Source organism: Ursus arctos, unplaced genomic scaffold (genome assembly GCF_023065955.2).
Source record: "Ursus arctos isolate Adak ecotype North America unplaced genomic scaffold, UrsArc2.0 scaffold_19, whole genome shotgun sequence".
NCBI lineage: Eukaryota > Metazoa > Chordata > Mammalia > Carnivora > Ursidae > Ursus > Ursus arctos.
In genome coordinates, this window is record NW_026622863.1 from 6,753,053 (window position 1) to 6,774,619 (window position 21,567).

At 47.4% G+C, this 21,567-nt stretch overlaps 1 protein-coding gene across 1 annotated transcript in view; it reads right to left on the reverse strand.

Annotated features, from left to right (window-relative positions):
- Positions 1–1,250: 1,250 nt before the first annotated feature.
- Positions 1,251–21,567, reverse strand: part of ABCC12 (ATP binding cassette subfamily C member 12) — an 89,331-nt gene continuing 69,014 nt past the window's right edge. The window contains exons 23-31 of the mRNA XM_057313884.1: positions 17,713–17,850; positions 13,801–13,987; positions 9,353–9,442; positions 6,853–7,042; positions 6,251–6,410; positions 5,147–5,225; positions 4,023–4,136; positions 2,072–2,236; positions 1,251–1,967 (exon numbers count right to left, since the gene is read on the reverse strand). Coding sequence (XP_057169867.1) covers positions 1,875–1,967; positions 2,072–2,236; positions 4,023–4,136; positions 5,147–5,225; positions 6,251–6,410; positions 6,853–7,042; positions 9,353–9,442; positions 13,801–13,987; positions 17,713–17,850 — 1,216 coding nt within the window. The 3' untranslated portion in view covers positions 1,251–1,874. The remainder of the gene's footprint in view (positions 1,968–2,071; positions 2,237–4,022; positions 4,137–5,146; positions 5,226–6,250; positions 6,411–6,852; positions 7,043–9,352; positions 9,443–13,800; positions 13,988–17,712; positions 17,851–21,567) is intronic.

Sequence of the window (21,567 nt, forward strand, 5' to 3'; positions counted from 1 at the left end):
TGCTTACCTCCTGCGGATACGGTGAGGATTCAATAACTGATCCTGTGTTTTGTGGACTACTGGCTAAATGTTTGTTACTATTATTCTTCGTAGGGTCTCCGTGGGGACAGTTCAGTAACAGTAAGGTGTGGGTGGTGGGGGGCTCACTGAGACTGTTCCGTGTCATTACACATGAAAACAACAGCCATCCTTCCAGAAATCACTCTCCCTGGTGTGCAGTGCTGACAGTCATCACTGTCCCTGCTACAGGCCCAGGGGAAGGGGCATGAGAGGCTGTTACAGAGAGTTTAGGAGCAGGGCTCCTAGGGTCAGCCTGGTGAGGGTTCAAATGCTATCTCTGTCTCTCCTTCCTGTGCAATTGTAGTGAAGTTCTTAACCTCACACACTCGTGCCACTCATTTCTGAGTGTTCATGTGTGCCAGGCATGTTTGGAAGGGTGGGGAGAAGTATGTGACCAAGACGAAGAAGGGGAGGTGCATAGGAGATATCAAACAGAAGCTTTGCGGGCCACCGCTGCCCTGTGCCACACCTAGAGCTCAGCCGGGGACTGAGAGGTGAGTCCCGAAAACCTCACCAAAACATCACGGGGGACTTCAAAGTTAAGGGAAGACAAAGGGTCAGACTGTGGGTGTGCCCTTGGCAAACAGTGCGCAGGAATCCTTTGGATCTTCTGTCTTCTCTTCTCTTCCCTTCTTCTCTTCTTTCTCTTCTCTTCTCTTCTCTTCTCTTCTCTTCTTCTCTTCTCTTCTCATCTCTCTCTTCTCTTCTCTTCTCTTCTCTTGTCTTCTCTTCTCTTCCCTTCTTCTTCTCTTCTCTTCTTCTCTTCTCTTCTCTTCTCTTTCTCCTCTCCTCTCTTCTCCTCTCCTCTCCTCTCCTCTCCTCTCCTCTCCTCTCCTCTCCTCCCTCCTCTCCTCCCTCCTCTCCTCTCCTTTCTTCTCTTCTCTTCTTTTCTTCTTCCTTTCCTTCCAAATGTTACCATGACTTAACAGCACTCATTCCTGGGCTACTGGAAACATATCTTTCCTTCCTCCAACATAGCAAACCTTAAAGTTGGAAAGCAAGCCTTTTATTTAGGGATGCTGTGGGGGTTTATTACCAAGTCAACCCAGAAAGCAACGAGGGCCTGTGAGAGGAAGTAGTACAGAAAGTGGAAGATCTTCAGTAAAATAATTGCAAGGCGACACTGCAGGGTAGTTTAAGTTCCTTCTGCATTTTAATGACCAGTATAGAAGATATAAAAATGTCATTTATAGAGAAACTCCAACCTTTTGTTTTCCTTGTTATTCTAATAGCTCAAATGGAACATATAATATGATTTTTTTTAATTTTTCACCAAACACTGTAATCAATCTTCGTGCTACAGATCTGTGTCGTTACTGCTGGTCACACGCTCAAAATAGATGTGACTAGGACTTTAACGGGGAGGAAACTCTGCTCTTTTCCCTTCTGGTAACAAGGCAGGAAACCTTTTACAAATTCCATCCTTAAGCATTTTCCCATTCGGCTTGATCAGACTTAACTGAAAGTTACAAAGTTTCCATTCTCAGGCACTGAGGTTGTATTGATGGGGACACAATGATGGGGACTTTGGGGTTTTAGGAGGTGAGGGACAGTTTTTTAATCCATTTTTCTTCTGCCTCAGTTCACCACCCAGAACCAACCCCAAGACTGCCAGGTGAGGTCGGAAGGCATGGGCTGGGTGAGGCAGGACAGCAACCCCCACCCCAGCTCAGCCCTCGTGTCAGGGCTGGGAGGGACAGTGGGCCAGGGCTGCCTGCAGAAATGGCAGCCCCTTCTCCTGCAGGCTCCTCCAACTCGTCTGAAGCATCCTCCTCCTCCTCCAAAATCAGCTGACGTGGCCCCCTCAGAGACCTCTACAGTCGGACTTTGTTTTCTGCAGCTAGTAACATCGCAAACGCAGAATCTGGCTTCTCAGCAAGGACTTCAGGCTTGTCGAACTCGACCACCTGAAAGTCAGAGAAAAAGAGCTGAAGTTGGCAGAAAATACCCACTCACCTAGAGTCCAAACCACTGAAGCCTCTGGGGAGGTTATGCCAACAACTTCCTGTACCTTCCCATTTTCCATGACCAGGACGAGGTCGCAGTTGAGCACCGTGTTGAGGCGGTGGGCGATGGTCAATACGGTGCAGCCTTTGAAGGCGTCTTTGATGGTGCTCTGAACAAGGGTGTCGGTCTTGGAGTCCATGGAGGCGGTGGCTTCATCAAGGAGAATGATCTGTTGAGGAAGGCACGTTGTAAAAGTCACACTGAGCCGAAACTGCGGCTAAGGGAAACTCATGGTCTTAGCTCTACTTATTTAAAGAAGAAGAAGAAGAAAAGGAGGAGGAGGAGGAGGAGGAGAAGTAGAGAAGAAGAAAAGGAGGAGGAGAGGGAGAAGGAGAAGAAGAAGGAGAGAAGGAGAAGAAAAGGAGGAGGAGAGGGAGAGGGAGAAGAAGAAGGAGAGAAGGAGAAGAAAAGGAGGAGGAGAGGGAGAGGGAGAAGGAGAAGAAGAAAGAAGAAGAAGAAGGAGAAGAAGGAGGAGGAGGAGAAGAAGAAGGAGGAGGAGAAGGGCTGAAAAGTCATGAGCTAAGTGTCCATCTCGAAAGGTTAGAAAAAATAACAGCAAAATAAAAGTCAGTTCACACCACCTCCATCTCCTTCAGAGGGACTGACGGGAAGAATAAGGTGATATATGATTTCCTTCTCTTTTTAAATGGTTTATTCTAATCTTACAAACTAGTGGGAGGCCTTATCGACTGTGCTAGCATGAATCGGCATGAGCTATAATAACTTGTATTGTTTCCAGTGGCAGCTGTAACAAACCAGCACAAACTCCGAGGCTTAAAGACAACCCACAGTGAGCGTCTTGCAGAGCTGGAAGTCCCAAGTCCTAAAGTCAAGCTATTGCCAGGCCTGCATTCCTTTTGCAGGCTCTAGGGAGGAACTGTTCCCTTGCCTGTGCCAGCGCTCCGGGCTGCCCGTGTTCCTTGGCTCGTGCTACCTTCCTGGCATTGCTCTAATGGCTATTTCCACTGGTCACATGGATTCTTCTCTTTCTGACTCTCCAGCCTCCCTTGTATACAGATCTGCATTATACTAGGCCCACCCAGGTAATCTAGGAAAATATCCCCGCCTAGAAATCCTCGACCTTAATCACACGTGCAACGCCCCTTTCTCTCAAGTAAGATGGCATATTCACAGGCTCCGGCTATCAGGACGGGGATACATTTGGGGGGGGGGGGGTACTGTTCTGCCAACCGTAGTGCTGGTTTGCAAGTCAGAGGGCCTGAGCTCAGCTCTAGCTCTGCTTGGCCTTGGTTAAATGACTTAACTTCCCTAAGACTCCCTGTCCTCATCTGTAAAAGGGGGCTATACCTGCTTCTGAGCATGAAGTGCAAAGACAACACAACACACAAGCACTTAGCAGCGTATAGGGCCTCAGCCAGCACGGAAGGCATGCTGGGGCTGGCTCTCCCCCTTGCCATTAGGACGTCCACACAACACACAGGATGGGTTACCCTTTGCTCCGCGTTCAGAGAATGGGATTTTAAAGCAAGAGCAACCCGTTCCTTGAAATCAGTAACCAAGGATGACTAAGTCACTAAGAAAAATGAGTATAAATCGTACAATTCTCATTTCTTAGCATTCAGAAGGTGTTCTTTAAGCATCCTGGGTATTGTTTATCAGGCTTCAGGATTGTTCAGGGACAAGGCAAAAAAAAAAAAAAAAAATGGAGAGGCAGGTTCCTTATACTCAAACCACTTAGGAGGACAGAGAGAATACCTAAGCAAGGCTTCCCAGGGGGAGGCCCAGGGGAGGCAGGTGCTATCGCTGTAAATGGCTGTTATTTTTCAATTTTTACCCCTTACAACTTTGTCTTAAAAGAAAGTGCTCGGTTTTTAAATGGCTCGATTGTTCTCTCTTTGCTGAAAGACAAACGCGTGGCTCTGCCTCCTGGATTGAGGGGCGCTGCGGGAAATATCCAAAATTTGACCAATCCATTTTCCGTGCTGTTTCCTTACTTTTGAATTACGGAGAAGCGCTCGGGCCATACAAAGCAGCTGACGTTCCCCTACTGAGAAGTTTTCTCCATTTTCTGTGACTTCTGCCTGTAATTTTTCCGGGAGTTTCATTATCTATAAAACACAGAAAAGGCCACAGTTATGCTGATGACCTATAAAATTGTCCTGCGTCGTCTGTATTGATTGCCCCCTTCTCATGCATTCATCAGCTGGCTTTATTTTACTGAGGAAAAGAAAGTACAAAACAACAATCCTTTCTACATCGCAAACAGGCACCAGGGAAAGACCAGGGAGTAGGCGGACGTTAATAATTTAAAATCACAGTATGATTCACAGAGCCCCGTGGACACCTTGCCAAAAGAGGACAAACGGTACACATATGGCTCCAGAGAAACACAAACGAAGTGTAAATGGCTTCCAGGGCCCCTATTTCCATGGACAAAATGGACATGGGATGGGGGAGTTTTCTAGTCATCAAAGAAAGGTAAGACAGTGTCTGATTTATGCAGTCATGGTGACATTGGGACATGCTCAGCTTGGTACCAAGTGTTGGTGGGAACAGTCCCCTCGGTGTGCAGAGGTGACCACACTCACTGCTGACCCCAGCTGCAGCTTTTAGAGGACAGGACCCCATCTCACAGAAACTGGCCATATTGGCCTTTCCTGGAGCGTGCCATGCCCCCTCACCTTCCTGTGGCTTCTCTGTTCCCAGAAGCGAATGAGCCTATTGCGCCATCTGCTCTAGAGTCAGACGCAGTTGGGTTCAAGTCTCCATTCTGCCACTTACTAGTTCATACATGTTTCTTCCCTGAGTCTTCCTTTCTGTGCCTCTGAAAATCCGGGTAGGAGTCCCAACCTCTGAGGGCTGTAGTCAGGACAGGACCGAATGAGACAATGCATGCCGAGCTCTTGACTAGACTCTTGGAGACGCCTGATATGTATTATCTACGGTTGCTTTTCACAATGGAGAGTAAACAAGGATCACATTCTACTGACATATGTGACGCCCCCAAATGAGCCTGGCCACACGCTGGCCCGGTGCTTGTCCAGTTCAAACCTGGGCCAGGTATCTGGGGCCCTGGTGCTGAGAAACAGGTTTATCCTGGACAGCCCCAGAGACCTACTGTGTCTCTCATGAATGTCCTCTCCAGAACCTGCCAGAGCATCTCATCCGAGTGGCTCTCAAAGGGATCCAAGTTGTACCTGCAAAAAAGGGAAAGAGCGGGGAGCTGGATTTCTGAGGAAGACAGGATGGGGGGAGGGTGTTTACTACCCCACGTGGGAGAAGTAAGAGGGGGTGTGTAAGGACCCCCATGCCTCCAAAAGCGGTGCTTAGCCGAGGACAGTGGTCCATAAAATAACCAACCTTAGGCCGAGAGAGCAAGAACCCACCGCTCTGTGATGAGGCCAAGACCACCAAGGCAGGAGAGAGAACACTGGGCAAGGCCCTCAGGAAGACACAGTCGGTCCTCATGGCGGCCGTGTGTGGCAGAATGCATTTGGCCTCTGCAAGTTCTTGGTGCAGGTGGACGGGTGGGGATTCACTCTACCGCTGCATTCACTCTGCCTTCAGAAGCAAGGGGTATAGCTGCAGCCCCCAGGCCCTCACGCAGGGTGGCTATCCCACTGGCAGGGTGAGTCTAGTACACAGCCCACTACTTGATCTGGTGCTCAATGGGAGAAATGTCCCTCTCATCAGAGGGGCAGCCATTGCACTGGATTAAATGAGAAACTGGTTTTCTCCTTGTCCCTTGACATCAGATCTTGAGCCCTGTAGAAGTTGCAGCCCTATGGTTCTTATACTTGGAACAATTTCTGTCCGCTCCTCAGTGGGAATAAATTGACGCATTTCCCTACGGATGGCTACGTATATACGGTAACCGTTTATTTTATCTCACAAACTGGGTTCTTTTGAGAGTGGCCATTGCTAAACGTGCTAAAATGCTGAGACACAAGCATAAACCAGGGCTCTCCCGGGCCAACTGGGATACCTGCTCACCCAACGTATAATCATCTCGCTTATTGGTGTCGTAGCTCGTAAGATACCGGTGATGTTCAGGGCCTTGGTCCTTGGCTCCCCCCAAGGCTTCACTGAGGTACTAGCAGTGCTCGTGAGCACCTCAGGATGCTGCTTCCCTCATCCCCACCGTGGACACGTCACAAAGTTCCCAGCTGGTCTGATTATACTATCCAAAAAATAGGAATGCACGACGATCAAAAACAGCTACCTTACTGTACCTACAAACAGGACAGGATCCTGGGGGATCACAGTCAGCTTGGTTCTGAGGTCTTCCAAAGCAATCGTGCAGATATCCACCTCATCGACGAAGATCGTACCGCCGGCTGGCTCCACCAGACGAAACAAGGCCATTCCCAGTGATGACTTTCCTGGGAGCAGTAAAAGCAAGAGCAGCAAATCAAACATCGGTTTGCACTTCCATCATATCCAAGTATCTCATCGAGGGAATTCGTCGTGCAGTGAAAGGGCTCGGTGCCGATGACCATGCAGACGGACAGGCCTCACTCGGTGGGGGCAATCCGCTGCCCATCCCCGCGGGGGCTGTTAACACACGGCTCGTCCTCTGGGCCTCGTTTCACCAGAATGATTCTCATTTAATTAATTCAAAAACTGATGTGTGTTTGTTTCCAACTCTGCGCACCCGTTCAACCTGAAATCCTAATTTACAGTAAAGAGAGTTGAGGGGGAAAAACCCAGCCAGTGCAACACACACACACACACACACACCACCCTCTGGTGTGGCTGCCAGCACACCCAGTAGAAATGCGAAGAAAACAACCTGAAAAAAGCGCAGCCAGAGCTGGTCCTCACCAGAACCCGTTCTTCCGACGATCCCAACTGTCTGCCCACTCTGAATGACCAAGTTCAGCCCGTCAAGGACAAGGGGAGTGTTGTCTCTGTACCTCATCTGATAGTCGCGGAATGTTATCTCCCCACGGCTGGGCCAGTCGTGGGGACAAGTCTCTGCTTTGAGGGGGTGAGTGCTTTCAGGAACACAGGTCTGAAAGGCAGAATGACCAATGACAGGTTAATAACCATTCACTTTTCCATCCATTTAATTCATTCCTTCATTCCCACAAGTCTAGGTAATGGCGTTCATGGTGGTGAGCTAGACCACTAATTCAGTCAAGAACTCGCATTCCAGTGGGGAACTCGGATGACAAACAAGAAGCGAAATCAGCAATGAAGACAATAAGACAGAGTCTTGTAACAGAATGTAGAATGTGTGTGTAGGTGGAGTAAAAGTAACTTCAGGGTTGAAGAAGGCATCTATGAGGATGCAGCATACAAGCTGAGACCTGGAATGTTGAAGAGATGCCTGCTATAAGAAGATGTGAGTCCAGAGCCTTCCAGACAGAGTGGGCAGCTAGTGCAAAGGCCCTGAGGAGAGAGGGCAAGCTTGGGCACTTTGAGGAATAGAAAGAAAAGTCCTGTGGCTGGAGCTTAGTGAAGAGAGAAATGGAGAACTACACGGGACAGCTCCTACTGGGACTTGTGGGCCTGGGCAAGTGTCAGCAGTGTGACCTTGAAGCTGTGTGACAAATCCAGACCAAATCTTGGGATTTGCAGAATTCAATCAGGTATAATTTCAGTAACTGCAAGAGTCATCATGGTTTTAGAAGTAGGAAGATGACAAGAAGGCAGAATGTCAGCTTCAGAGGTCTTTAAAGTGACGTGGAAGAGACATTTTAGTTTCCCAAGAATCCGAGAAATGCAAAGTCTAAGTAAGGAGTAGAGCAACTTGGCTGTGTTATAAGACCGGCCCCTCCTCCGAAGTGATGAGTCTCTGTTAGCGATAAGGAGCCACTCATGTGCCCTGTAGGGTGGCTGACCAGCCCGAATCTGTGATGAGCAACCACAGTCAGCTGAGAAAATAACTGTATTCTTAGACAGTGAATATTTTCAACCCCCAGGAGACCTAGATTCATAACAAAAATATTTAGGAGAAGTTTGAGGCACCTGGGTGGCTCAGTGTGTTAAGCGTCTGACTCTTAAGCTTGGGGTCATGAGTTCAAGCCTCACATTGGGCTCCACGGCCAAAAAAAAAATATATAGATAGATAGATGATAGATAGATACAGATATATATATAATAGAGAAGCAAAATTGTAACAGTAGTATTAACTGTTTAAGGAATCTGCATATTTGGTGTTTAAAGTATAATAATATTAGTAACATAAGGGCCTGTGATTCTAATTTAAAATGTATAATTGAATAGGGGCGCCTGGGTGGCACAGCGGTTAAGCGTCTGCCTTCGGCTCAGGGCGTGATCCCAGCGTTATGGGATCGAGCCCCACATCAGGCTCCTCCGCTATGAGCCTGCTTCTTCCTCTCCCACTCCCCCTGCTTGTGTTCCCTCTCTCGCTGGCTGTCTCTATCTCTGCTGAATAAATAAATAAAATCTTTTTAAAAAATGTATAATTGAATAATTTATTTAAACATGATTTTAAGTTAAAAGTTTACTGTTCATCTACAGCATTGGGATTGTTATGCAAATTTAAAGCTTACTGTATTTATAAGTGTAATGTATTACATTTATATAACTTCTGGAAGGTTTGTTTGTTAAATCAGATAATCAAGATACTTAAGAAGGGAATGAAATGCACTAAATTTTAAAATACAGTTTAAAATGTTTTAAAGAGTTTAATTAAGTTTGTAAATGGGGCCAAATGCTATTCAGAGTCCCTCAAAAGTGATTGCTTGACTTGTCTAGACTTCTTTTCAAAGAATGGAAGGATTTGTAAGTCGAACTTGAAAGCTTTTAGTGAAGGGGTGCCTGGGTGGCTCAGCTGGTTGAGCGCCCAACTCTTGGTTTCAGCTAAGGTCATGATCTCAGGGTCATGGTCTCAAGGTCATGAGATCAAGCCCCACACAGGGCTCTTTGCTCAGCAGGGAGTCGCTTGAGATTCTCTCTCTTCTTCTCCCTCTACTGCCCAGGCCCTGTGCGCGCGCTCTCTCTCTCTCTAAAATAAATAAATAAATAAATCTTTTTTTAAAAAAGCTTTTAGAGAAGAGTTCAACCATTGTTTTTGTAATTTACCGTTTCCGTCAATCAAATATTAATTTTTAGAAACTTAAGTTAGCCACTGATTTCTTTTTGTGTGCAGAAACTGCCCTCGAGGAAAAACTTTTTAAAAAGCATCTCTTCCTCAACCTCAAGAACTTTAGAGTAAATGTGGGTTTTAAGAAGAAGTTTGTGGTCCCATTTCAGTTTTTAAAAAGATCCCTTTCACATGTCAAAAACATCAAATGCCTACCTAAATTCTTCCAGAGTTAACTAGCCCCTCCTCCGGCATGCACTCATTTCTTACCAAAATATACTCTCTGAGCAACTCCACGGAGGTGAATTTGGCCTGGGTCTCTGTCCCTGTTCTCACGCACACTTGGAGCAATCCGCTTAGCTATTGTGGGGAAGCAAGCAGCTGGGTTAGAGCCCTTTCCTCCCTTGGGTTCCACCATCCAACCTTCAGGGGAAGCCCTTATGAAGTACCCCTCCCCAGTCTCACTCAGGGCCACACAGAAAGTAGGCCTGCATTCCCAGCCAAGTGCCTAGAAGATACTGGGGTGTTTTGCCTTTAAACATTTCCTCTGCATTTAGAAACAAATGGGTAATGACATTTTCCCTGGCACTCCAGATGGCAAGTACCATCCCACCACAGTATCACTCGATCACTCTTAGTCTGAGCGACAGGGAGCTGCTGTTGAGCAGGAATCTTCCAGGGCCACAGAACTGCGGGCTCTCCACCCCTTCCTGCCATCTGGGGGGGTCCTGTACCTCCATGCCCTCCCCGCTTTACCCTACCCGCAGCCAAGCAGCAACTGAAATCCAATCACCACAGATCATCAGAGGAAGAAAGCCATTAAGCCCATCTGTTTGCTTCAGACGTGAGAAAATCTAGGCTCAGAGTGGGGGATGTAGCTTGCTAAGGTTACTCACCTCAGGCCAGGATCCCCTAGAAGCCAACCCTGAAATTTGAGTGTAAGCAGTATATTAGGGCAGGTTGAATGGTGGTCCCCCAAAAAGATATGTCCACATCTGAATCCCTGAGCCCTGTGAATGTTACCTCATTGAAAAAAGGATCCTTGCAAGTGTAACTAAGGATCTTGAGATCATCCCGGATTACCTGGGTGGACCCTAAATCCAATGACAAGTGTCCTTCCAAGAGACAGAGGAGGAGAAGACACAAAAGAAAAGAAGAGGTGAGACAGAGGCCAAGAGTGAAATGACGCAGCTACAAGCCCAGGAATGCCAGGAGCTGCCAGAATCCGGGAGGGACAAGGAATGGATTGTCCTCCAGAGCATTCGGAGGGAACGAGGTCCTGCCTACACCCTTGGAACGTCTGACCTCCAAAACTGGGAGAGAATACATGTCTCTGGTTGTAAGCCACTAGCTTATGGTAATTGGTTACAGCAGTCCTAGGAAACTAATCCAGGAGGTGGACCCCAAAAGTACCCATAGGAGCTGGGAGAAGTGGGGCACAGAAGAGAAGGTAAGTCCTGAGAGGTTCAGTTGTGGGCAACCGAAACTTGATCCCGCTGGAGGCTCTGGGATACGGGATACTGCATGAAACACGCTTGAGTTGTCCTGAGGAGGCTGGGCTACATCTCCACTGACCCCCTTCCATCATCGCTGGGTCACTTCCAGCTGAGGGAACTCCCCACACCTGTAGGCTGCCCTGGGCTTGCACAGAGCACCTTCCTGTAGCAGCAGGATGCCAACCGGCCTGCCCTGGAAGGTTGCTGGGCCAACAGCACCTGCCTCCGTTGCAAGGTGGGCTAGTGGGCTCGAGGCAGGACCAACTCTTCTTTCTCTAAGTGAGCCGTGACTGTGGGCCAGGCACTGCGGGGGTGGGGGGCTGGGTTTCCAGGGCTGAACGTGATGAACAAAACCCCTGCCCTCATGAGGCTTATGTTCTAGCAGGCGGGCAGGATAAGACACGGGTGATTTCAAGAAGTGGTGAGAATGCCAATAAAACAGGATGACATGAAAGAGTGGCCGGGTTCGGGGGTGAGGTTGCCTCACTCAGGGAAGTTAAGGAACTGTGAGTGGAGCCATTTACAGTAAGAAGAACACCAGGCAAATTCGGGGTTTGCATAGCTCTGAGTAGCAGCAAGTGGCCTTGACAGGAAGGAGGCAGTGTGGCCCAAGCAGGTAAACGAGGGGAGGAGCAGTGCAGGTCCAGACCCTTTTCAGGGTTCCCTTGCTGCTTCCCCTCTTAACACATGCCACTGGCTTTCCATTTCTCTTAGAGCAATGGCTCTTGACCTGGGTGATTATGCCCTTCAGGAGACAGTTAGCCATGTCTAGGGATACTTCTGGTTGTCACAGCCTTGGAGGAGGGAGAGGTTCCACTAGGATTTCCCGGTTAGAGATTAAGGAGGCTAACATCCTACAACACACAGGATAGCCTCCCACAAAGAGGATCATGTAGCCCAAATGTCCATAGTGTTGCAGTTGAGAACGCTTTCTTAGAATATAAGCAACCCCCTCCCCCCGCCATGGGTGACAAAGCCCTGCAGAGTCTATCCCTGCCAAAGCCTCAGACCTTATTTTCTACCAATCTGCTCAAACTACATGACCTTCTGAGTTCCTCAAATGCATTGAGCTCCTGCCTACCCCAACCTTGCCCTGGCCCCTCAGCTGGAAATATTCTGCCTTCCACGTTCTTTGATTCTTCGTCGATCAGGTATCGGTCTGGAAGTCACCTCCTGGCAGAGGTGTTCTCTGACTATGGGATCTAATGCTGCTCCCCTGCTGACAGCCACATTCCCTGCTTTAGTATCTTCATAACATTTGAACAATTTCCAAAGTCTTCTCCTTGATTTACTTGGGCACTCATTTATTCCATCGCACGTTGTATCCCTTTTTATCCCGTAGAGTATAAGCTCCCTGAGGGCAGGGACCTGTCCAGCTTGTTCACTGCTGAATCCACAGCACCTACCGAGTTCCTGGCTCATGGTCGGTGCTCAGTGGCTATCTGGTCAGTGCAAGCCTTGAGAAGGGCTTATACATGTTTTGTTCAATTCAAGGGTATCAGCCCCTCAAGGCTCCGGGGAGCCCTCCACAAGTTTAGAACTCCCCTGTCAGCACAGTGCTCGCCTAGTAAGTGCTCATTCTCCTCCATGATGTGATGTGATGTCACTTTACATTCACTTTCTGCTCTGTGGGACTTCACACCTCTAGGGAATCTCGTCTGTTCTCAAGGGAAGTTCTGTCGTCTGGATTCTGTGTTCTCCAAAGAGGGGTAATGTTCAACAAAGCCACAAAGCCAGCTAGAGAAGTGTTCCCCTAGAACTCAGTGTGTTCACATTCTCTAGCCTTACAGCAATGTTTGAAAACAATCTCATGGAAAGCTGATGATATCCCCAAAAAGCACAACCTCAGTTGAGGAAAGCTGTTTCACTTGGACCAAGTAAGGGAATCTATTCAACATCGTCTGCTTTCTATTTTACTAGGCAACAACAAATAAAAACATCCATCAATGAGGGAAACTGGGTACCCAAGAAAAATTCCTTTTTTCCCCACTGAAGATAAAGACCTGAGAATATATTTTTGTTCCTTCCCCTTCCCAAAATGCCATTACAATAATATCAGAGAGATTTTCAAAAAGGAATAGACCTTTAAGGGCAAGGCGGTTGGGAAGAGATACCTTTGAATGAAAGAGTCACAGATTTCTGAAAGATGGAAAACGGAAGAAAAGCCTTTTGACAGAATGGAGGCAGAATGTGCTGCAGGGGCTTACAGAGCCTTCTATCTGGCAGAACTCAGACAGGCCCCAGGTGTGAGAAGAAGCCACAGGAAGACTGATTTGATTGGTAGTCTGTCTATGGACCCATCTATTCCCCTCCCCTCATCTTTCTCCCAACCAGAGGTAGCTGGATACTTTATCCCCTAGACAACACACACACACACACACACACACACACACACACACACACACCAACATTCACACTCAGATGGGTATCAGACCCAAATGACCTTGGTTCAAACCCTAACTCTCACACATGACAGGTGTGTGATGTTGGACAAGCCTATCTGAGCCTCAGTCTTCTCTTCTATAAAATGCGGATTACGGCAAGACCTATCTCATAGGGTCGTTATGGGAATAAGTGAATCAATTTACATACAAGACTTACAATAGTGCCCAAAACGGCACGTGTTTCCTGATTATTATTATTATTATTCTCTATTACTATTATTTCCCTATTACTGTCTTTTTCAAAAGAAAAAACACCAAAGCAACCAAAATGAGAAGTCAGTATTATTTGTCATGGACATCACGGTTGCCTCTCCAGCATTCTTTTCCTGCTCTCTATTGTGGAGCAGCTGTGTGACTTGAGGGTTGGATGGGGTGTGACTCCATCCTTTGGCCTAAGCCAATCATTCCAATTCCACCCAGGCACTAACTAATTCTGCGATGCCCAAATTAATCCAGGAAGAGTAAAGCTCAGGGCTTTTGCTCAGTGGCTAGGGTAGGAAAAGCTTTCTTCCTCTTTCCTTCCTGTTACAGCCCTCAGAGACTGTCGGTCACCATTGTGCAACCATGAAGGAAGTCACCACAGAATAAGGACAAAGCCAGGGGCTCTGATCCAACTATTCCTGAACCCCTGTTAACCACCAGGCCTTGTAATGATGTGAGCCAGTAAGTTCTTCATTCTTTGAACCCATTTGAGCTGGGTCGTCTATTACGTCCATCCCCCCTGATACGCCCTATGCCAGAGCCTGCGGGCCAAGCCCAACCTTACACGAGGTGTTACCTGGATGATGTAAGACAAAGACAAGCCTTTGGACGAAGCACTAATTGAGGAGAAGCTCAACGTCACCAGCAAGGCCACAATGAAGGTGACGATGTTCATGAGGACGTCCATTCTTAGAGCAAACCACCTGAGAGCACAGTTGAAGTATAGCAGGTGGCTGGAGTTTTCATCGTTTAGCATCTTAAACCTAAAATTAAAAGATCAGACAAAACAGGAGATCAGGTGTGCTTCCATAGACCTAGGGTTGGGGCTACTGGAAAATTAAAGCAAGGGGGATTTTTAATCAAGGGCTGATGTACTTACATAGGAATCCCTTACAAAGATGGGGAAACATCCATACTCTAAAATCCACTGCCTTAGGTATCTTTGATTTGTGCATATCCCATGTGACAGTACTGTGCTGAGTGGGTTCTTTCTCTTTCCCAGAACTGGCAACTAGGACTCACAGCTGAGAACAAAAGGTACCCAGTATCTCACGCTCTACCATCAAAAGATCCCTATTTTGGAGTCAGCCACTCCCCATAAAGGCCTTGTGGAATTGATAGTTGGCCCCCTCGATCCATATAAGGGGTGAGGGCTGCTTGAGAAGGAGGTTGCCTTTAGGGAGAATCAATGTTTATGATGGTAAGAGAAGGGAACAGAGGATGCTTGGTTCCCTCTCAAGTCACAGAAAGAAGATTCAAGGCAATTGCTCATAAAGCTGGGGGTCTCCTCAAGAAGAAAACGCTGCCTTTTTTTTTTTTTAAGATGTTTTAAATTTATTCATTTGAGAGAGAGAGAGAGACAGCCAGCAAGAGAGGGAACACAAGCGGGGGGGAGTGGGACAGGAAGCAGCAGGCTCCCAGCAGAGCAGGGAGCCTGATGAGGGGCTCGATCCCAGGACCCTGGGATCACACCCTGAGCTGAAGGCAGACGCTCAATGGCTGAGCCACCCAGGCGCCCCTGAAAACGCTGACTTCTTGTACCTCTGCTGTGTATTCACTGAGCCAAAGAGGAGAGGGCATAAGGCAGAGGGACAGAGTGATGACACCGCCAAGGATGAGGACAAGACCCGTCCCAGGAGTTGCTCATTTCCCGGATGTGTAGAAGGCAGATCCTGCCCATTCCTGCTGTTGCTACGGTTGGGGGTGCAGAGAGGTGACTTTCGGTGCTGCGGTCTTAATGCAGTATTCCTCAGCATGAGGCTAAGAGGCCCCGCATGAGTGGAAGGCAGCGTGAGGCTGCCCAGGAGGAGCTCTCCCGAGGACCCAGGCAGGTCTTGCCTGTCAACAATGCCCGGCAGAGCTGCTAGGGATTTGGTCCTGTTGGAGCCTCCACCTGGCCACATCACTTCGGCACAATTTTCTGGAATAGCAGAAATGAGCAGCAGGCAGGAGAGAATAGCCCGAGGATGTGTCCTCCCCCACTCCATTCCCCTGCACCAGCCTCGGGGAACCCGGCTCAGAGAAAAAGGAGAGGATGTTTAAAAGAACAGATCAGGGGCTTCCCAGCGACACACCTGCCCCCCATCCTGCACAGCTCGTACACACGGCACAGTGTTACGACTGCAAGCCTCTGGGTGTGTTAGGGAGGGAATACAGTGGACCCTTGCACAACACAGGCTGGAACTGCACGGGTCTACCCGTACATGGATTTTTTTTCAATAAATACAATGTGGTACCGTACATGCATTTTCTCTTCCTTATGATTTTCTTAATAACACTTTCTTTAGCTTACTTTATTGTAAGAATACAATATACGATACATAAAATAGATGAAATATGTGCTAATTGACTGTTTATGTCATCAGTAAGGCTTCCAGGCAATACTAGGTTACTAGTAGTTAAGTTTGGGGGGAGTCAAAAGTTATATGCGAATTTCCAACCATGTGGGGGGTTGATACTCCCTAACCTGCATGGTTCGAGGGTCAACTGTACATTCAAGATTGAAATTTTAACGGAGCTGAACAATTAACCACAAGAGACATCAGGTTCAACTGCCACTGAAGGCTCCCCTGATCTATTGGGAAAGGGGCTTCATCAGAATGACTGGTAGAAATTATTGGGGGAAAAAATGGAAACCTTCCGATGTTTAGACCCCTAAAGAGTGAAGATTCCTCCGCTGGTACAGTCACAAACATCCTCAGGCATTGCTGTTCCATCCTGTTCCACTCAAAAGACTCTTGGAAGCACCTCTGACCAGCCATGCTGGGGCCTGTAGCACCTTCCCCCTTCTGTTTCCACCCTAACTTACTTTCCCCAGAGCTTGGTTAAAATACTTTTCCAAACACCATGGTATTTCTATCCTATAGCCATAAAGCCTAAAAATTCAGCTGACAGTTTAACTGACTTAGAAGTTACATGTGGTCTTATCGGTGTGGTTGGTTAGACCACACAGGAGCAAAAGAAACAGATTGGAATTTGACCTGAAGGCTGTATTTAATCTTGCGGCATTTTTGGCTGGTGGCGAAAGCAATACATGTCAGAAGCCCCAGCCCGCTGGAGAGTCCCAGACAGGAAAGAAAGTATTAAAAGAAGGGGACCCCATCAATCATGTAGGACTCAGCTGTCCCATAGGATTTCCTTAGAAACCTTGGATGAGGACCTGCAGGAAGACAAAGCTTGTATCTGTTTTGCTTGTCATGAGTAAGTCGATGAATGATTCCATGGACAGGAGCCTTTCTTCATGACCAGGACATGGGAAGGGCCCCTGTGTGATGCAGGACTCTTGACAGATGACATTCATGATACACTAAGAATAGCACAGCCACTGACTGAACTAGAGGCAAGCTGGCATGCCGAATCTACACTGAAATCCTTGGTGGCAAAATGTGGGAAGAGAGAGAGAGAATTAAACCCAAACTTGGAGTGTGTGTTAGGTTTTTTAAGGTGGGAAAACACAGGGGGAAAAAAATGCAACACCAGTGCGACAGATACTGCTATGGATTCACCAAAGTTCATTTTCTTTTCCCCCTATGGGCACCGCTGGACTCCATTTCCCAGGCTTTGTGTTTGGTGAGCCCATGTGAATGAAGTCTGGTCAATGAGTGTACAGAAGAGTACCTTCATTGGAGGTAACCCACAAAAATCTCCCATGAGGTCCTGCACCCATTCCTCACCTTATCTTCCAGTTAGACACAGATGATCCTGGAGAAGACCCCCAAGGCCCTCAGGATGGAAAAGCCCCAGGTTGAACAACACGCCTTTCCCCTGCCCTATGGACCGTCATTAAAATGTGACTCGAAGAAGAGTAAACATATACTGTGTGAAGCCTGTAAAATTTGGAAGTCTTTGCAACCACAGTGAGCCTACATGGTTGATACAATTTATACCTTATTTTAGAAGTTTGGAGCTGGAAGACTCCAGAGAAATTTACTCATCTAGGGCCCACATTTTAAAAAGAAGGAAAGTGCTGTATCCATCAAGTAAAATATAATATGGCCTTTAAAATTTATTTTTATGAGAAATATAACATTTTAAAAATGCCACTTAAAAATAAAATGAGACAGACATGATTATGAATTCTTAAGAAATAGAAAAAATGAAAGACTGGAAGGAAATACGTGAACATACTCGTGGGATTTGGGTTGGGGACCTATGGGTGATTTTTTTCCTTCTTTTTTTTTTTTTGCTTTCTCCTACTTTCCTGAATTGGACACATTTTGCTTCTAGTGCAAAAAATAAAACGTAAATACACATACTGAGGTTATCATTGAATGAGCTCCGCACTTTTGGGGCCCCAGATACTAAGGAGAAAAGCCTAGTGCCTTAGGCTGCTCCTTCTTGATTCTGCCAGCAATTCACCTACGGTGACTCCCCAGCATCCCAGACTTCCCTTCTCAGAGCCAGAGAAGCCACCTATTCCTGTGACCTCCCATTCAGGGTCAGGTATAAAGTGGGGAGCCCTGGACCAGGGGCCCAGCACTGGACTCACTTGCTAATGCAGTCCTCCTTCTTGTCATAGGCGTGGATGATGCCCAGGCCCTGCACGGATGAAGTGATGTGGGAGAACCAGGGAGACCGGCTGATGTTCTCCACCTTCTTGAGCTCCTGGACTCCTCTATGGAAAATGCTGTGGGGCAATCAAGAGGGCCACAAAGTGGGGTCTCTGAGGGCTCGCTCTTCACACACACAGGTCCGACTATGCACTCAAGACCAAGTCTAAGTCAGATGGGTGCCATATAACTAGGGAGAAGGGGTTGTCCCACCACTCTCCTCTAGGACAGGCCATCTTGGTTGTGGGACAGATGGGGTGTCAGAAATGGGTCTCCAACATGAATAGACATTTTTCCAAAGAAGACATCCAGATGGCTAACAGACACACGGAAAGAGGCTCAGCATCACTCATCACCCGGGAAATATCAATCAAAACCACAATGAGATATCACCACCCCTGTCAGAATGGCTAAAATTAACAACACAGGAAACAACAGATGTTGGCAAGGATGCAGAGAAAGGGGAACCCTCTTACGCTGTCGGTGGGAATGCAAGCTGGTGCAGCCACTCTGGAAAACAGGGTGGAGCTTCCTCAAAAAGTTGAAAATAGAGCGACCCTATGACCCAGCAATTGCACTACTGGGTATTTACCCAAAGGTGACAAAAATACTGATTTGAAGGGATACTTGCACTGCGATGTTTATAGCAGCGTTATCAACAATAGACGAATTATGGAAAGAGCCCACATGTCCATCAACTGGGGAAGGAATAAAATAGATACACACACACACACAAAATAGAATATTTATTACTCAGCCATCAAAAAAAATGCAATCTTGCTCTTTGCAATGACATGGATGGAGCTAGAGGGTATTATCCTAAGTGAAGTAAGTCGGTCAGAGAAAGACAAATACCATATGATTCCACTTATATGTGGAATCTAATAAACAAAACAGACAAACATAGGGGGAAATAAGAGAGAGAAGCAAACCGTAAAATAGACTTAACTATAGAGAACAAACTGAGGGTTGACGGAGGGACATGGGCAGGGGGATGGATTGAATGGGTGTTGGGCATTAAGGAGGGCACTTATTATGATGAGCCCCAGGTGTTGTATGGAAATGATGAATCACTAAATTCTACTCCTGAAACTAATATTACCCTATATGTGAACTTACTGGAATTTAAATACAAACCTGAAACTATGAGAAAGAAGAAAGAAAGAAAGAAAGAAAGAAAGAAAGAAAGAAAGAAAGAAAGAAAGAAAGAAAGAAAGAAAAAGAGAAGGGAAGGGAAGAGAAGGGAGGGGAGGGGAGGGGGATGGGGAGGGGAAGAGGAAGGGAAGGGAAGGGAGGGGAAGGGAAGGGAAGGGAAGGGAAGGGAAGGGAAGGGAAGGGAAGGGAAGGGAAGGGAAGGGAAGGAATCTGAGAAACGTGAGCCATTCCTTGCTCTCAGTTTTGAGCGCTTCTTGTAACAGAGTGTCTCCCTGCAAGACATATGATTCCAGTCTTTGATGACCAGAAATTTTCATACAATGCAGTTCCGAGTACAAGCCAATCACTTTTTGGGACCCAACCAAAGAAAAAGTGATCTGTTCCAATTCTGGAGGAAAATCTGGTCTGTCAACTGTCAATGCATGGTCTTCTAAAGGCATTTTCAAAGGTAATTTTGAATCATAGCCTCGGGAGCTGACTTTAGAGCCAAACCCCTCCACAGAATGCAGCTCCCCTGGGTGTTGAAGCTCCAGGACCCTGCTGAGCACCAGACCATTGCCCTCAGGCATGCACATTGGCAGGCTGGCCCATGACAGCAAATCCGATCCGCCCTCCAGACTCTCAGCTAAAACTCACCCAGGGGAGAGGAAGGAAAACCTCATTAGCTCAGAGCTCAAGTGAGTTAGCTGGAAATATTTAGGTGATTCTGTCATTGCCAGCCATGGTCTGGCCTGTCTTTGTAGCAAGAAGTAGGGTGCAGAGCAGAGAAAAACCTTTTGCTGAGTAAATCAACAGTATAAACTGGAGAACACACAGGAACAGTGGTCGGTCAAACGCAGGGATTACAGAAATGAACACCGGGCCAAGGAGTTCGTCTTAAGAATGGTATCCAAGACATGCTTTACCTTTGCAAAGGACTTACAGAAAGTGTTTATTGGGTCATCACCATAAACTCTTGAGGCTTATTGTGACCTTTCTTGGAGTCACCAAGGAGATAGTGGGAGACCAAAGAGAGAGCCCAGGGCACTGGTGTTAGTTCCCACGGTCACAACAGCTCCTGCACAGAAGCCAAGGACGCAGAACCTACCTCTCCAGCCCCAACGCATCCCTATAACTTCCCTTCCCACTGTCTGTTGGCACCATCTGCGGACTTGACCCACAAACTAGAAACATCCAAAAGTAAGCCCACAGTCTTGATTACCCAAACCACCTCTCTACCTGTATCACCTGTGTCTCTCTTCACGTCACTCCCCATCTTAGACCCATCCTTGGCCTCTCCCATCCCCCAACTCCATAGACCATTTCAGAAATGGCTCTCGAATCCACCCCTCCTTTCTCTCCCCCACTGCTGCTGCCTGTCTCATCTCTCATTCAGACTCTACATTTCAAGAGCCTCTCATCCCACAGCCGTGGTCCTGATCTTTCTGGAGCGCCATCCATCCGCCACACTGTGGCCGAAGTGATCTTTTTAAAACCCAGCTCTGAGTGTCCTGTCCCTGGATGAAAACAAACAAACTTGCTTGCAGGTGGAGGCAGGTCCAGGATTTGGGGGCTGAATCCTTTACAATGTGGGGGACCCTCTTTGAGACCCTCAGTGTCCAGCCCAAAATTCGGCACATCTAGGAGCATAATAAACATATTGTTGAGTTTTATGAAAACTCAAAGTTTCTGTAACATTGTACAGCTGACCCTTGAATAGTATAAGGGTGGGGGCGCCAATCCCCCGTGCAGTTGGAAATCTGCATATAACTTTCGACTCCCCAAAAACTTTACTAATAGCCTACTGTTGACTGGAAGCCTTACCGATAACATAAACAGTCAACTAACACATATGTTATATGTAGTATATACTATGTTCTTACAATAAAGTAAGTTAGAGAAAAGAGAGTCATTAAAAAAATCTAAAGGAAGAGAAAGGTACTGTATTTATCAAAAAAAAAGAATCCACATATAAGTGGACCTGTGCAGTTCAAACCCATATTGTTCAAGGGTCAACTGGATTCCATTTCTAATTTCTAAGCCACTGAGAGCCCTACAGTCTCATTTGATCCTCACAAGCACCCCCTAGCTCGTGTGCCAGGCGTATGTTTTAATGATTCCCTTTAGGAATGAGGAAACAGGCTTGCTGCACTTCTCTGGCGTCCCCGCGAGGTCCTGCAGCTAGTTCTGCAGTAGGCCTGGGGCTCTGGTGCAAATTTCTGATTTCCAGCCCTTCGGCCTTACACAATACCCATCATGCTCCCTGCTGAGAGCTCGTGCTCACCCCAGCAACAGGGAGAACTGGGTTCCTCAAGGGCTGGGGTCAATCCACCCTCCTCCTTCCCTCCAAGGTGGGTGAGGAAGTGGCTACGGGACACAGCCTCCCCAGGGCTCCCCGGCGCCTAGCTGCCCGAGGCCTTTCTCTAACCCTATCAGTGGCTAGGACGGGGGCTAGGTCCCACAGCTCAGACGGACTAAGGACCGGTCTTCTCCCTCTTCTCCAGCAGCAGGATGGAAGACAGAGCTCTGTGGCTGAGAATCTAACAGCAGACAGACAGCAACCCTGGTTACTAGTTTCCTGGCCCAGGACCACTGACTTAACCTCCCAGTCGTGCCCACCTCTCAGGGTTACTCTGAGGCCAAAATGCCAGATCTATGCA